The sequence below is a fragment of the Mauremys mutica genome, chromosome 10 (genome assembly GCF_020497125.1).
Source record: "Mauremys mutica isolate MM-2020 ecotype Southern chromosome 10, ASM2049712v1, whole genome shotgun sequence".
Lineage (NCBI taxonomy): Eukaryota > Metazoa > Chordata > Testudines > Geoemydidae > Mauremys > Mauremys mutica.
Genome location: NC_059081.1, coordinates 44,222,435 through 44,238,575, shown reverse-complemented (window position 1 = coordinate 44,238,575; position 16,141 = coordinate 44,222,435). Strand labels below are relative to the sequence as shown.

The window sequence follows — 16,141 nt, the reverse complement described above, 5'->3', positions numbered from 1 at the left end:
AAATAATCATAGTGGTCTCTTCTGGCCTTAAAATCCATGAACCCATACATTACTGAAGAGTTTGCTTACAGTAACCTCCATTGCTGCACCCTGTGGATTTAAGCAGGTAGAAGGAAAATCTGGTGGAGTAGAAACAGTTTTTGTCTTGCTCCATCCAAGCCTGCTGGTTTCCCATCAATCCACCAAAAAGGGGTTTTCGTAGGAAAACATGCTACAGAGGCAGTACTCCCCACTTCTGTGGGCACAGCCTCCCCTCTCCATAAAGGCAAAGGGAAGGAAGGGGAGCCTAAATGTTACGGTCAAGAGACAGAAAATCAGTGCCAAATACTCAGCCTAGTACTCATGGCTGCTAATAAAAATAATGCAGAATTCAAAACAAATTATAAAAGCCTCATTTACACTGCCGGAAGGGAGAAGGTAAAGAATTGAAATTACTAATCTAGCCTCAGTTAACATTACTGTGTAACATTTGGGGCACAGACACTCCCAGCTTTGGGAACACTGCAGGACAGTAACAAACCAGGGACTGTTAGGATGGAGCAGAAACCTGAACTCTGAATTTTCTCTGTCTGGGCACTGCACATAATTTTAACATAGTTTTTGGTGTATTTCTGTACTGTCTGGCACATCAGCGAATGGGGAATAATGAATTACTACATGTTTTTTAAATTTGTCATTTTATTAGACTATTTTGGGCTCAGTTTCACTGATAGAGCCCAGTTTACAATCCCCAGGCCAGTGAGAAATTCCAGAGTGCGGGTCACAGGCACACGTGTTGTTCCACACCTGGAACTTGCTGGCACAGTTCACAAAGTGATCAGTGCTGATTTGGGGCAAATGCTATGGGGTTCACAGAGTTCAGAGTTTCTCCCATCATGGGAACCACTGAGGGGTGAGGAAGACATACATTGACATTGATAAAACCATCCCTTAGCTCTGATTTCTACCTCAGGCACTTCTGCCCCTGTCAGGGCAAGGGTTGCAAACTGCACCCTACCTGTGCTCACACAGGAAAAGCAAGGCCAGTACTGAAAAACAATAATGATGGCAGAGAGAAATCTCCCAATGAAATCCTGGCTCCACTGAAATCAATGGGAGTTTTGCCATTGACTTCAGCGAAACTAGGGTTTCACCCTCTGTGCTGATATTATGTGTAATTAAGGAATCAAAGCACATAATAGCTATATAAAGATGATAGTGTTAGGAGCACCCCTCAATGCGGTGACAAGATTATCACAGATTACCACAACTAGGAGTTACTATTCTTTCTTTTAGAATTAGCCATTCTCATGTTCTTGGAGTCAACTGCTAGGGATTTTGAAGAAGCTGTCTCTTGCCTCAAATCCCCACCAGAGGGGGTGTGTGTGTGTGTGACTTTTCCAACCCCAAAACATTTTACATACTACAGCAGAGAACATTGACGGTTTTCAAAATTAAAAAAAAAAGAGTGTCGTCAGGGCTGACTCCGGGGTGTAAAGTGAGCCAGAAAAAAATATAATACACTATTCAGTTGAATCTTAAATTACACTTGGCTTTGACCCAGTGACAAGGGTTATAGCAACATTTCTCTAAGTGTGTGTGTGTTATATACTGTGTATTGTGACAAATGTAGTAGTAGTAGTAGAGAATTGTAAATGATTCTTGCTGAAGTGCATAATTTATCATTGAGCAGAGGACTGGGATGGAATAGTATTTATTTACCTAATATTTTAATTTTTTTCACATTCAACTTTTTCTACTGTCAATCTGTGATTTTTACAGTGTGCATTTTAAATGTGTGCTCTGTTTTGAATAAATGTGTCTATCTTCATAACTCTTATCAGTCATCAAAATATGTAGAGTACTGGAGAGAGAGATGGTGTTAATGACAGAATTTGAATTAAGCTCCAATATATAGTGGTTCTTCATAATGGCAGCATGCCCACCTCTCCTGAGGAGGTTTAAAGTTGAAATGCAGAATGAAATCATGTTGGCATCAAGCCTAGTGCGCTAGAGAGAAGTTGAAAAATAGACTGGATCTCACCCTATGGGTTTGCTTGTTACTGGTTGCCGAACTATTTATTTTAAATAATAAAAGAAAAAAATGGAAGAGTTGTCTAATGGATTTGTATAAATACCAGCATTTAAAACGTTAACCCTTGCCATACTGATGGTAATTGTGTGTGAAACTTTGTCTCCGACAAAGTGGGTATTCACCCACGAAAGCTCATGCTCTGTTAGTCTATAAGGTGCCACAGGACTCTTTGCTGCTTTTACAGATCCAGACTAACACGGCTACCCCACTGATACTTGACACTTTGTCTCCGTTCACAAATGGAAAAATTGCAAGATTGCATTTATAAAGCAGTAGAGCTGATTGTGCTAGCAAATCAATTATTAGTTTCTCTAGCTGTAGATTTTTTTAAAGGATTTTAGGAGATCAGGATGGGAGAAAAGGCACCTTGATTGGTGACTCCCAGATTTTGCACACATACTGAGTCAGAAGTTATACCAATTTAAACTTTTATACCCGCTTATCAACATATAGTTTACAACCAGTTTCCTTGCCCACAATTTCAAAATGTCGCTCAGGGTCTCTCTCATAATTTGTAGCAACTCCAAGGAGTGTTTAAAAACCAGATGGTAATTTTGAATTGAATGGAGAGCCTATGGAGTTGTTAGAGTATGAATTGCAGTATTTCTGATGTGGGAGAAGACAGGCATCAGATGGAGGCAGAAGAGTCAGGACTTGTAGAGGCATCAGTGTGGAAATTGTAATCATTGTGGTGAGAGAAGAAAAGGGTTGGGTGAAAATTTCATCAGTTTGGAGTAGTGGCAGTAGAATACATGGATGCCTTACAGAGGTATGGATATAAATGATGGGAGGAAAAGGAGAGTTCGTAGGCCAGACCTGTGCCAGAGTTAGTCAGTGGAGAAAAATGGCAGCCACATCTCTAGGTTAATATACACCCAGAGCTGGATGACTGCCAAATTTGTTTTATTACCAATACCTCTCTAGTAATAGGCAAAAATCAAAAGTTTCTTTTCAGAGAGGCATCCAGATACTTATCCAAGCTTCAGAACTACAAATCGCCAGAGAGTTTAAATCCATAAGAACAGGTAGATTTGTAATGTGGCAAGAATAGCTAATCTTGTAGTATTTGGTAGTTTAGCTGAAGCAAAAGGTTTGGAAACACCTAGCTTTCTTGGAACAAAAGTGGGTCACATCTTGGCAGGCTCTTCACCTTTGAGGTACGTAAACAGGGTTCTGTGCAGCTGTGTGTAAATATTGCGCAAAAAGTTCTCTTTGCTATATATGAATAACAAAGATCCTGAATATATTTTATAATAGTAGGGTTTGTTTTGTTGTTATGGGCCAAACATTTCCTTTCCTCCTTCTGACTCTTCTGTAATTTACCATAACTTTTTTGTTGCTTCCCTCCACCCCAGAAATGACTGCATTTCTGACAGCTATCCATGTACCTTGTGAAGCACCTTGGGAGCCTTTAAAATGAAAGGAGTTATATAAATGTAAGATAAATATCAGGAGGATATTCCTGATTCTGGTCCCGGCTGAAATCAGGAAGTGTAGAGGGGAAAAAAATGAGCGACCAGTGTTGCAATCCCCTGAAATCTAATAATCTATGCTCTCAAGAGGTAGTCACGGTGATTTCATTGCAACTAATAGCGTGAGTAAGGATTACTCAGGTTAATATGGGTTTGCAGTATGGGTTTAAGCTTTTGGCATTATTTCTGCTTAGTTTTATTTAACCCAACTGGTTTTCCTTTTATTTCATATATGTATTTGCAATAAGAGAATGAAATAGAAAAGGTTTTTAATCTTCAATATCATTACCACCCACCTTCAGTGCAAATGTATTAACTCTTTACTATGCCTGTAGCTCATATTATAGTCATAATAAGCATCCAGATGCTAGATTGTACTCAAAACGACATGTATCTAATTTTATTTGGTGATCCCAGATCAGTTTACCCCACAGCATTAACCTTCTGGCAGACAGATACTATGTTACTATTCAAACATGCTGTAATCCAGCCTAGTTTCTGACATATTTAAAACCTATTAATTGTTAATGTTGCACCTTCTTGAATTCTAATCATGACCAGACTGCATTCAGTTCTTCTCTTTGGGAAAGATCATCAACTACTCCCTTGGGAATCTTGAGCTGTAGCTTCTGGAGGCTGGGTGCTCTGTATTGTTCATGAGAGTTTGTCCTTGTGTTGCTGTGTCTGTTTGAATTTGAGACTTTATGCATAGTCTATGTTGTCGTTTCTAAACTGCTAATTGCCTAATATTAACGCTGTGGATTATTATCTGGAGTACATAGGAGAATCGCTGCTGGTTTTACTTTTTTTTAGTAGTTCTGCAGATAAGTGTTTTCTTCGCTGTTCCTTTTTACTGATCTCAGACACTTCAGATGGGTTGAGGTACTTTTCATCACTAAACTATTCTGTTCTAGATTAGCAAGTCTAACTGTTTAACTGAAAAAGCAAAACATACGTTGTGCTAAAATACTACTGCATTAGGTACAAACATTTAAATGTCAGTTACATCCCAACAAATTTGATACAGGAGCAAATTCTAAATATGATCTCATATATGTTTCTGCTAGATTAATATTGTACAATGAATGATCAAAAAGTTTGCAAGCAGAAGTTCCGTAACCTGTACTTTAGATCAGCATTCTGCTACATTGTGCTTATTTTGTAGAGTGATAGAATAAGGGGTAGAGTTCAGAAATAGAAATTGTTTTACTAATTTTTATTTAATTTGCTTAATGTATTTAATTTTACTTAATTTCTAGTTTTGGAGTTATTCTTAAGCATTGTCACTGTATTCTGGAAACACTAGGAGGTTATTCCATTCTAATCATTTTGATACAGTCCCACATGACATTGTCGTAACCAAACTAGGGAAATGTTGTCTAGATGAAATTTCTTAAGGTGGGTATGCAGCTAGTTGAAAGAACATACTCAGAGTAGCTAGCAATTGTTTGCTGTCAAACTGGGAAGGGCATATCAAGTGGGGTCTCCAGGGGTCAGTCCAGAGTCTACCACCATTCAAGGGCAGGATAAGCATTTTGGAGGACAGGATTAGAATTAAAAAATGATCTTGACCAATTACAGAATTGGTTTGAAATCAACAACATGAAGTTCAATAAAGAAGCACTACACTGAGTAAGGAAAAAATCAGATGCACGTATACAAAATGGGTATTAAATGGCTAGGCAGGCAGGGGCTATAGTGGATCATAAATTGAATATGACCGAACAATGTGATGCAGTTGTAAAAGGCTAATATTCTGGGGTGTAACTGAAGTGTTTTATGTAAGACACAGGAGGTAATTGTCCCACTCGGCATGGTGAGGCCTCAGCTGAAGTATTGTGTCCAGTTTGGATGCCACGTTTTAGGAATAAATTGGAGGGTCCAGAGGAGAACAGCAAAAATAAGTTTTAGAAAACCTGACCTATGAGGAAATGTTGAAAAAATCTGGGCATGTTTAGTCTTGAGAAAAGAAGACTGGGGGGTGGGGAGGGACTTGATAAATCTTCAAATATGTTAAGGGCTGTTAGAGAGAAGAAATGGTAAGCAAGAAGTAATAGGCTTAATCTGTAGCAAGGTAGATTTAGGTTAAACCTCCTGTCAGGATAACTAAGTACTGGAACAATTTACCAAGAGAGGTGGTGGAATCTCTGATGGTTTTTAAAAACAGGTTAGACAAACACCTGCCAGAGATGATCTAGGTTAGCTTGGTCCTGCCTCAATGCAGGGAGCTGTACTAAATGATCTCTCGCAGTCCCCTCCAGCCCTATGTTTCAAAGATGTTTTATTCAAGCTTTATCGTTTATTATTTTTCTTGTTGCTCTTCTTTGACAATGTTGTAGTATCAGTTTATAACAAAGTAATCCGCTGTAGTTGAGCTGCATTTGTTTAATTTTTGTTTTTTATGACTCTTAAGGCAGTGAAATACAGTATTTACTATCAAAAGCAGGTAAACATTACATCACAGTTCCAAAAAGGATAAATGCTAGCTATGAACTTTAGAAAACCCTCTTTTTTTGGATTGGAGGTAATGGGGACATCATCTCACTATACTCCAAAAAGTTATTCATCAGTTAAGTGTTACGTAATAGAAAACCTCCTAGCTATGCTACAAAAGATATTTCTTGAATGTATGTATCTATGTGTTTGTATTAAGAAAATCCTCACTAATGCAGTTTTCTTTCTCCGGAAGCATCAAAAATGTTTTAAGGGGGACAACTAGAATATTTAGCCATCAGCTTCAGAAAATCTGGAAGTAGCTAATTCACTGCAAAAACCTGATCTAAAGAATAATTAACGTCAACTTTCTTCCCCCATCTCTTTATCAAATTAATTTTAGTGTCAAATGCAAGCTTTGCGTCATCCTAGTCATATGACTCTTTTGTATATTATTGTAGCAAGAAAATCACTGCTGAGACTGAAAAATAATCCGCAAGAAAAATATAACCTTTTAGCAAAAATCAAACTACTCCCTCCTGTGATGGGAAATTACTCTTCAGGGAATTCTAAAAATAAAAATTCTGCATATAATATTTTAAAATTCTGCAGATTTTATTTAACTGCATAATCACACCAGTTTCAATTATTTTGGTAATTTATTTCAAAACACTTGTCAGCAACGATGTCTGGAACAATGCAGACAACAAAAAAGATTCAGGAAATGTTTTTTGACAAATAAATTCCTTACTAGGCATATCAATACAGAACTCTGAGTAATAATTCAATACAGAAACTTTATTTCCCACACTCCTCAGAAGTAGTGCAAAGACTTGCGGGAGTCAGGGGTACCAGAGGAGATGAGGGAGAAGGAAGTAATTGCTGGCAAAGAGCCAGGGTGTGAACTTGGAGGGATGTTGGATGTGGGTGGGAGACGTATGGAACAGGTTTTTGGGGGGCAGGGAGGGATTGTTAGGGAGCTTTCACTATGCAGACTCTGGCTGACCCTTAACTTCTTTCATTCAGTCAGGCATATCTGCCCCTGTCCCCATGTGTCTCTGCACCCCTCCATCCCACTGTGTCCTTTCACCCCCATTCAGCCACCCCCTTCCTTCCCCATCCCTATGTATCCCTGCATCCCTCTCCCTCCATCCCCATGTGGTCCTGCAACCCCACTCAGACACCCCTCCCCTATGTGTCCCTGCACCCCCTCCCCATCTGTCCCTGTGCCGCTACTCAGCCACCCCATTCTCCATGAGTCCCTGCACCCCCAATCCCTTTCAGCCCCTACCCCAGTCTGTCCCTCCACACTTCTGAACTCCAGTCTGTGACCCGACAGCAGCCCCATGTCCCCCATGATGTCCACCCCGCCCGCCCCCATATCCTGTGCCTCTGTCCTGACCTGGCCCCACCATAGGGCGCTGTGAGGAAAGCAGCCTCTGTCTCTTCCCTATCTGTAGCTGGGGCTGTTCTGGTGCCACAGCAGCCCCTGGTGGGAAAAAAGAGTAACTGCAGCATATTTCCAGAAGAATGTATTTTCTGCAGGAAAAAAAAATTCTATGCATCACATGAATTGTGCACACGTGCAGTGGCACAAAATTCCCCCAAGAGTAGGAACCCTAAACAAAGTTAGGAAATGTAAACTCTTTCTTCATTGTAGACTACTATTTTTCCTCCCCATTTTTGCCAGACCTATGCTTATCTTTAAATAAATTAATCACATATAAACACATATAGATATAGAAGTAAAATGCATTAAACTGTTTGGGGTGGGGACTACATTTTTCTTTGTATTTGTACAGTGGCTCACACAATAGGGCCTTATTTTTAACCGGTGCTTAGGGCTGCTACCGTGATACAAATGTGAGATAACAATTATAATTTTTTCCCCTCAATACCCTCAGAGTTAGCAGAGGTACTAATAGAGCTGTCTGGAATCCTTCAGGCTTCTCAGTTGCCAATGGAGGCAAGCTTGCTATCCAGCAGGAGTTTTGATACTTAGGAAAGGCTTCTTTAGTTCCCAGTTCCTGAGAATTCTCTTTCAAGCTCAGGATTCAGACACTTTGTGTTTTCAGTTTGTCTCAAGCGTGTCTTATTTTCTCAGTGGCAAAGCATTTTCTCTGGTATGGTAACTGCTACATCTTTAATTGGTGCAAAGTCATTTTTAAACACTTCCTGGGTAGTACTCCTTACTTGAATATTCTCTTGGATTGTATCACTCATCAATTCTATTTTTGAAATCCTTGAGGAATGAGTCAATTTTTCCAGGCAAGTAAGTGTTGTAAAGAGTCTGTAAAGAAACTCCTCTCACAAAGATGTCTCCATGAAAGAAGATTTTCCCAATTAATTTGTGTGTGTGAGATGAGTGGGAAGCTGCTACAGGTCTGCTGCTACTTGCAGCCCCTTCCATATGCCCTTGGAATTGGACTTGAGAAAAAAGGCACTCAGGAGCATTGTCGCTGATGTGGATTTCTCTGGTAACTGTTGCTTACTGGGTAGCCTGTTTTGAATAGCTACCAACCCACCAAAAGGAAAGAAATAGGAATTTATTACCAAAGAAGAATGTGTGTGCGGGGAAGGGGGGGAGAAATCTAGATTTAAAATTGTCCCCTGCTCCCTCTAATGCCCCCAAACTTCTATCTCTAGTTTTACATCCCAAAGCCAGCTTAGCTACATATACCACATAAGATGATTCTGGAGCTTACTTGTGCCACAAAAACCAAAAACACTTATCTCCCCTCTTTCCAGAGTACTGACACTTTTCCTTGCAAAGAAAGAGACAAACAAAAGTTTAGTGCTTCTGGGGGAGACAGGGTGCTTAGTGGTGTGACTATCGAAGCAGCATATGGTGCAGGAGAGATTTATGGACTCCTTGCCTCTTGATGTGATAGTGGTGCTCTGAGTGATAAGGGAGGTGGACCATCCAGTGGTCTGTGATGGGGGTGGCTGAGTTGCTTTTCTGTAAACTCTGGCATTATACAAATTCCCTATCTTCAGATAAATCTAATCATTTTTATTATGAGGTTTGAAATACTATTTCCTCCTGTTTTATTAAAAAAATGGAACTTGTAGGGGGAAAATGTTATTTTGAGCCTTTTCTGCACTGTTTATTGTCCTGTGAAGTTGTAAATTGAATATTTTATTGTTTGCTCTCCAGATGGATCCTGTGCAAAAAGCAGTCATAAACCACACATTTGGAGTATCCATTCCCCCAAAGAAGAAACAAGTTATTTCCTGTAATGTCTGTCAGCTTCGCTTTAACTCTGATGTGAGTATCATTATATTTTTTCTAGCAGCGCGTCTAATTAATCCAAACATCTTTTCTCAATTAAATCCTTTACAGTTCTGCCCACACTTATGCCAGCCATTTAGGATGACATTTTGCCCACTCGCAAGTGAGCTTGTAATGGCATCCCACACTGTGATTTTTAACTTTTTCTGGTACTTGGCTTAGACTTAGTTGCCTGACCATGACTGCCACCACCAGGGGAAATCTACCAAAAGAGCAGAAAGACCTGACTAGTAACTTGCTCCTTCTTTCTGTAGTTTGAGGCTAGATAGTGTTGTTTTTCTAAAGTCCCAGTTTTGGAAAGCATCTCTCTTCAGTACAACACTTAAGCACATGTGTAAGTGCTTTTCCTGAATCAGGGCCTAAGTACTTTGGGTTCAGGTACACTGGTGAACTACAGAAAAGACCAGATCACAATCCAGTGTCCTACGGGTTAATTATACTTTATTTGCCAACAAACTAATATCTAAGATTTTCAGAAAGCCTTTGACAAGGTCCCTCACCAAAGGCTCTTACGTAAATTAAGTTGTCATGGGATAAGAGGGAAGATCCTCTCATGGATTAAGAACTGGTTAAAAGACAGGGGACAAAGGGTAGGAATAAATGGTAAATTTTCAGAATGGAGAGGGGTAACTAGTGGTGTTCCCCAAGGATCAGTCCTAGGACCAATCCTATTCAACTTATTTATAAATGATCTGGAGAAAGGGATAAAAAGTGAGGTGGCAAAGTTCGCAGAGGATACTAAATTGCTCAGGATAGTTAAGATCAAAGCAGACTGTGAAGAACTTGAAAAAGATCTCACAAAACTAAGTGATTGGGCAACAAAATGGCAAATGAAATTTAATATGGATAAATGTAAAGTAATGCACATTGGAAAAAATAACCCCAACTATACATACAATATGATGGGGGCTAATTTAGCTACAACAAATCAGGAAAAAGATCTTGGAGTCATTGTTGATAGTTCTCTGAAGACATTCCCGCAGTGTGCAGAGGCGGTCAAAAAAATCAAACAGAATATTAGGAATAATTAAAAAGGGGATAGAGAATAAGACAGAAAATATCTTAATGCCCTTATATAAATCCATGGTATGCCCACATCTTGAATACTGCATACAGATGTGGTCATCTCATCTCAAAAAAGATATACTGGCATTAGAAAAGGTTCAGAGAAGGGCAACTAAAATGATTAGGGGTTTGGAATAGGTCCCATACGAGGAGAGATTAAAGAGGCTAGGACTTTTCAGCTTGGAAAAGAGGAGACTAAGGGGGGATATGATAGAGGTATATAAAATCATGGGTGATGTGGAGAAAGTGAATAAGGAAAAGTTATTTACTTGTTCCCACAATATAAGAACTAGGGGCCACCAAATGAAATTAATGGGCAGCAGGTTTAAAACAAATAAAAGGAAGTTCTTCTTCACACAGCATGCAGTCAACTTGTGGAACTCCTTGCCTGAGGAGGTTGTGAAGGCTAGGACTATAACAGCATTTAAAAGAGAATTGGATAAATTTGTGGCAGTTAAGTCCATTAATGGCTATTAGCCAGGATGGGTAAGGAATGGTGTCCCTAGCCTCTGTCTATCAGTGAGTGGTGATGGACGGCACGAGAGAGATCACTTGATCACCACCTGTTAGGTTCACTCCCTCTGGGGCACCTGGCATTAGCCACTGTTGGTAGACAGGATACTGGGCTGGATGGACCTTTGGTCTGACCCAGTACAGCCATTCTTGTGTTCTAAGTGAACAGCACAAAGAATTCAAGAGAAATGGAGGCAGACAGACTTCCTCCAAGTGTATGTGTCCTTTATATTCGTTTCCTTTTTAGAAGAAATCTCTACTTCCTCCTGTGTACCTGCATGCTTTACTGATAACCTCACCTCAGTTCCCTCCAATTGTACCCTTCCAATAGTAAATATTTGCAGTTCAGATAAGTGGGGATTTTGACTTCATGTTGTCCCTTTAGTCTGGTCAAGTTCTGTGAAGCTCTGTCTACTGCAATGCAATTCAGGTCAAAATGTGCTCTAAAAAGAGCTCACTGAATGAATGCATATGAGCAGATTAAGATTTTTCCCTGAGTAGTTAATGTCAAGAGAACTAATTTCCATGTGCAAGACTCTTAAGACATACCATACCCAATCATGAAGAATGGCTTTTAATGCTATTAAGCGATCATTAACACAAATGAAAACATCTACGAGCAAACATAACATTTATAAGAAGCGCGTGCTGTCGCTAAATGATACTGAAGTATTAAAATATTTGCTATTTTTATCTCCTTATAAGAAATACTTTTCAAAAGATTTTGAAAGCTGCTCCCCAGAGCCCTAGTTTTTTTCCATTCTACCCCTTTCTGGTACCGCTTTGACCATGCTCTTCCTTGATTTATTGCTTCTCAGCTTTCTGACGGAGACCACAAGACTGCCCCCACAATTACATCTAGGAACGTCTCCTGAGATGGGGTCTGTTCCGTTTGGCCTTCTTTTCTTTTCTGGCCGAGGTTTGTAGCACTGCCATCCTGTGTCAATAGCTGGCCTCAGAATGGATTCATCAGATTATACTCTCCTCCCTTTTAAATGTAGTTCCCTTATTTTCCCCTCTGAAAGAGAACAGTTCTTCCATTACAGATCAATAGATTTTCCTTTATTACCTTACAAATGAAACAATACATTTCTCATACATGGCTATTTGCTGGACTGGATGTCACTCCTGGGTTAGACCTACTCCTGCCACCTCAACGGGGGCACCGCAGCCCTTTTTCTTCCTTTCACCTTTTGAACTCAGGCTCCCTCTGGTGGGCTGCTGTATCACTGCACTTTGAGCCCTTTATTCAGACTCTGAGAGAGCAGTTTTGTTCTCCACAGCATATAGCAGTACAGTAGTAGCAACATTTCCTTTAATCGGTCTGCGGGGACCTTCTTATTTATGGGATTGTCAGTCATCAGAACCACACTTTTCACTGTTTTCCCTCAGCAGTGCACCAGAGTGGTCTATCCCATATTGCCAATCTGCCTGTACCAGCAGACCATTCCAAGAGTTGAAATCTGCAGGATAATAGCCTGATTTTTTTTCTCCTCTTAGGTTCCTCAGTATGCATGCCAGAGCAGCCTACTCTAAGCTGCCACTTTACAGGGCCTGCCATTCATTCTGTACACAGCAATATAGCAGAAGCTAGCAGCAGAGAGTCTAGTAGGATTGGACCTAATGCAATGCACAATCCATGTGCCTGTAATCTGGCAGTAAGAGAAAGTGCTCATATGTGACAAAGCTACTGCAGCTGGGTCTATCTCTACACCATTTTAGAGAGAGGGAAGGTTCTCAAACATCGGCAAACCTGTCAGCTCTTTACTCCCACAATTTCAATCTCCACTTTGTCAGAAGACTTTCTGCTGTCACTTCAAGGCAACCACAGAAGGGGTCAAAAGTGAATAGTTGTAAAAATGGCAGTTTTGCAACCCCTGTAAAGCATTATGACTCCTGATGTATAGAATACCCATGAACATTAGAGTCAAATGGGGACCTGGAGTATTACCACCACCTTCATTCCCTTGCAGTCTCTCCCATTTTGGGGAGAGGACAAATAAGGAGTTTCAGTAGTGTTGACTAAGGTGAGATTCCCTAAAGCATTTACCCCTACGTTAGCTGAATGACTTACTGCTAAAAATGTTCATAAAAGGAAAACTCTTTCCACATAGCCCAGTGCACCAGCCACAATTCCTAATTAACAAAACCCACTAAAATGTAAACCTTCCTTGCTATTATATCAGGGTCTTGTTTTTCTTGAAGCTCAAATGGTAATTATCCCAGTTTTCTAGTTTTAATTCTTCTCTTTACTGTTCTCAAGTAGTTTGCCTCCCAGTGTTTGTGGTTCGTGCTCATGTTGCTGTTCTGCACATACAAGCCACGATCCCCAATCCCTCCAGTTCTTCGGCCTGCACAATTAGCTCTACTATTGGACACTCATAGTACCTCCAAAGCAGCTGACAATGATAAGAAGCCCTGCTTCACAAAATTCTCAAGGAATACCTTCACATTCCACATCAAGAGGGACAATTAGACCATGGTGGCATATGTGAATGGCCGAGGAGGAACAGAATACAAATCTGAACCACAGATCACCAAACTCCTTTCATTCCATGAGAAGCACACCTGTCTGTTACCATGGCATCCCGCAGAACAAGACAAAACTTCAAAGCTAACATGCTCAATTGTCATTTGTTAGTAGAAAACAAGCAGAAGCTGAACAAGGACATCCTTGGCTCTGTGAAACAAGTGATTCCCCCCACTCCTTCCCATATCTAGACTTACCCACAATTTAGAACAACTGGAAAAGTATGAATATTTTGGTCTCATCGATGGCATCTCTTGGCATGGAAGAGGGACACCTTTTCCTTCTAGTGGGCAGATGTATTCATATGCCCTTCCAATTTCCTTCTAATCACCAAATTTATTTGGAAAAAATAAGACTAGATAAAGCATCAGTGACCCTGACTGTATTGGCCTCAGTCTAATCTTTGCAGATTTGATTTTACAGCACAGAACCTGAGAGTCTGAGCTTTCAACAACATGGCTACTCCTGGGAACTGGCTAACTTTAATAGAAAGTCTCTGAAACATTCCATAATCACAGCATACAAGACTATTTTGGGAAGATTTGTTCACCAGGTATAGAGGTTTCAGCTTAAATCCACTCCAAACATATGGCATTGGGTCCTCTATAAGAGATTCCCAGTTACCTACAGATTCAATCTTCTGCCCATGGATTTCTGGTGTCAGCCTTCTCTTGACAGCTCCTATATCTTCATAAATTGCATTGGCATAAGAAAACTCCTTATCAATCCTCTAGTGGAGACCTCCCCGTATGTTTTTTTTCCTTATAGCAATTATGGAAAGTGGAAGAATAAGTGAAATATGAACATTGTCAATTAAAGAACCCTGTCTTCAATTCTTCCATGAAAAGATGGCGCTTAATCCTCATCTGGACTTTGTTCAAAGTGAAAAAGAACAGAGTTCAAACTAATGTGTTTCACATTTTTGTCGTCAGCCCAAATATTAGAAAAATACCTTAATACTTACCATGTGAAATGGTCTTTAAAGTTCATCTCCATTGGACTAGAGTAGAGAGAGTTCTTCCTTCGGGGGGAATCCTAAAAAATGTATGAAGCACTTCAGTTATGGCTCAGATCTAACATGGTAGCCATTAGATGCATCTAGTCAGACCCTTCCTAGGATCATCAGATTACATTCAGTAAAAGTTTGCATTCAAACTGTTGGGCTGAGAAGCACAGAGCTTTGTACAATGAGGTTTATAATACAGCCATGTTGGATTTGCAATTCCTTTTCCAAAGTCTGCACAACTGGCATTCTTTCCTTGGCTGGCAAAGGCTTTGGTCATTCCAACTTCCCTCAACTGAAACTATGCAAGCTATTAAAATGAAAATGACAAAAAATGATTAAATTTTCTATTTCTGTTTCTCCTAAAAGAATTTCAGTAGTTTTCCAGTTGAAGTTTCTTCCCTGGATCTTAGTGCTTCTTACCTTTCCATGAGTAATATTTAGACCAGTGGATGCTCATGTATGAGAAAAATAAAAATTACACATAAGGTGTAACTAATTTTCTCTCTCATATGAAGGGCACCCACTGCTCTGGACCAGTAGATCAGAATATTCCTGATTAAAATTCAATTAGTAGGTGTCAAATCTTCCATTCAATTAATCATATACCCTACAGTGGTTTCAGCAATGTTTTCTACCAGTTTACACAATTTCAGCTTTAAATGTAGTCTCCTGACATCAGCGTATGGTGTTGCAGCTGTCTAGCAAAACGAGTCTGAAGTCAAACGAGGAAGGATTTTTAAAAGTCTGAACCATCTCCATTGTGGTAGAATGAGCATATTTAGTGCATGAATCATGTCCAAACCTCTGGGTGCCCTTTTTTATGAGAAATAAAAATTGCAGGTTAAAGACATTCATTTTCTCTTTCACTATATTTATCATGATTTAGAGAGATGCAGTTTCCTGACTGAAATATTCTACTGTGCCCAAGCTTCGGATTCTTTTCTGTAGTTTAAAAAAGAAATGTTTAGTATAATGTCAAGAAAAGATGTATTTATGGACTTGAGACCCACCTGGTTTTGTCTTGATTTTTTTTTTCTTTCTAACTTCTTGAAAAGAGACTGTTGGATCCTAACAAACATTTAGCATAAACCTCTTCTTGTCAGTTACAGATTAGTCTGTCAGCATGTGTGGAAAAATATACATCTTCAAGATAGCCTGTCCTCTTATTCTGAATCTGACTTATAAGAAGTCAGGCAAATTGAGCCTTAACATGATGCACACACTTGTATTTGGCTTTTATTTGTTCTCTCTTTCAAAAACTTACTATCAAATGAAAATTTTAATGAAAATACACGTTTAGTTTTTTCTATTAAAGTCTAATACTTCAGGTATACCGGTTTAACCATGCCAATGGTGACAACTGGTGGTATAAGTAATAGAATCCATACTGCACAAAGTGGCATTTTTTTCTGTAGAAGTCCCTGCTTCACTAGAGTAAATCCACATTAATGCCACATGCCTTGTTCTGCTCAATCAAACCTGTTTGCATTTGTTCCAAAAAGGTAATACTTGACTAGCAGATAGTAGATTTAGAGTTACATGCTACTGGCAAGTCAGGTTATGGTGGAAAACTAACTAATATCACAGCTCCTAACTTTGTGCCCCCACCCCCATCAGTTGTGCATATAGACTCTGCAGAAACAATCAGGTAGTTAACCTCTCTTGTGTATACAATATTAGGGTTTCTGATACCAAACATATGGTAGGTGGAAGCACCGGTGAAAAGATAACATAAAGTAGTCAAGTTGACAGAACC

At 39.7% G+C, this 16,141-nt stretch overlaps 1 protein-coding gene across 6 annotated transcripts in view; it reads left to right on the top strand.

Annotated features, from left to right (window-relative positions):
* ZNF385B (zinc finger protein 385B) overlaps positions 1–16,141 on the top strand; it is a 242,038-nt gene that overhangs the window by 165,916 nt on the left and 59,981 nt on the right. For all 6 annotated transcript variants that reach the window (XM_045032910.1, XM_045032911.1, XM_045032915.1 and 3 more), the window contains one exon: positions 9,137–9,247. In XM_045032910.1, the coding sequence (XP_044888845.1) occupies positions 9,137–9,247 (111 nt within the window). The remainder of the gene's footprint in view (positions 1–9,136; positions 9,248–16,141) is intronic.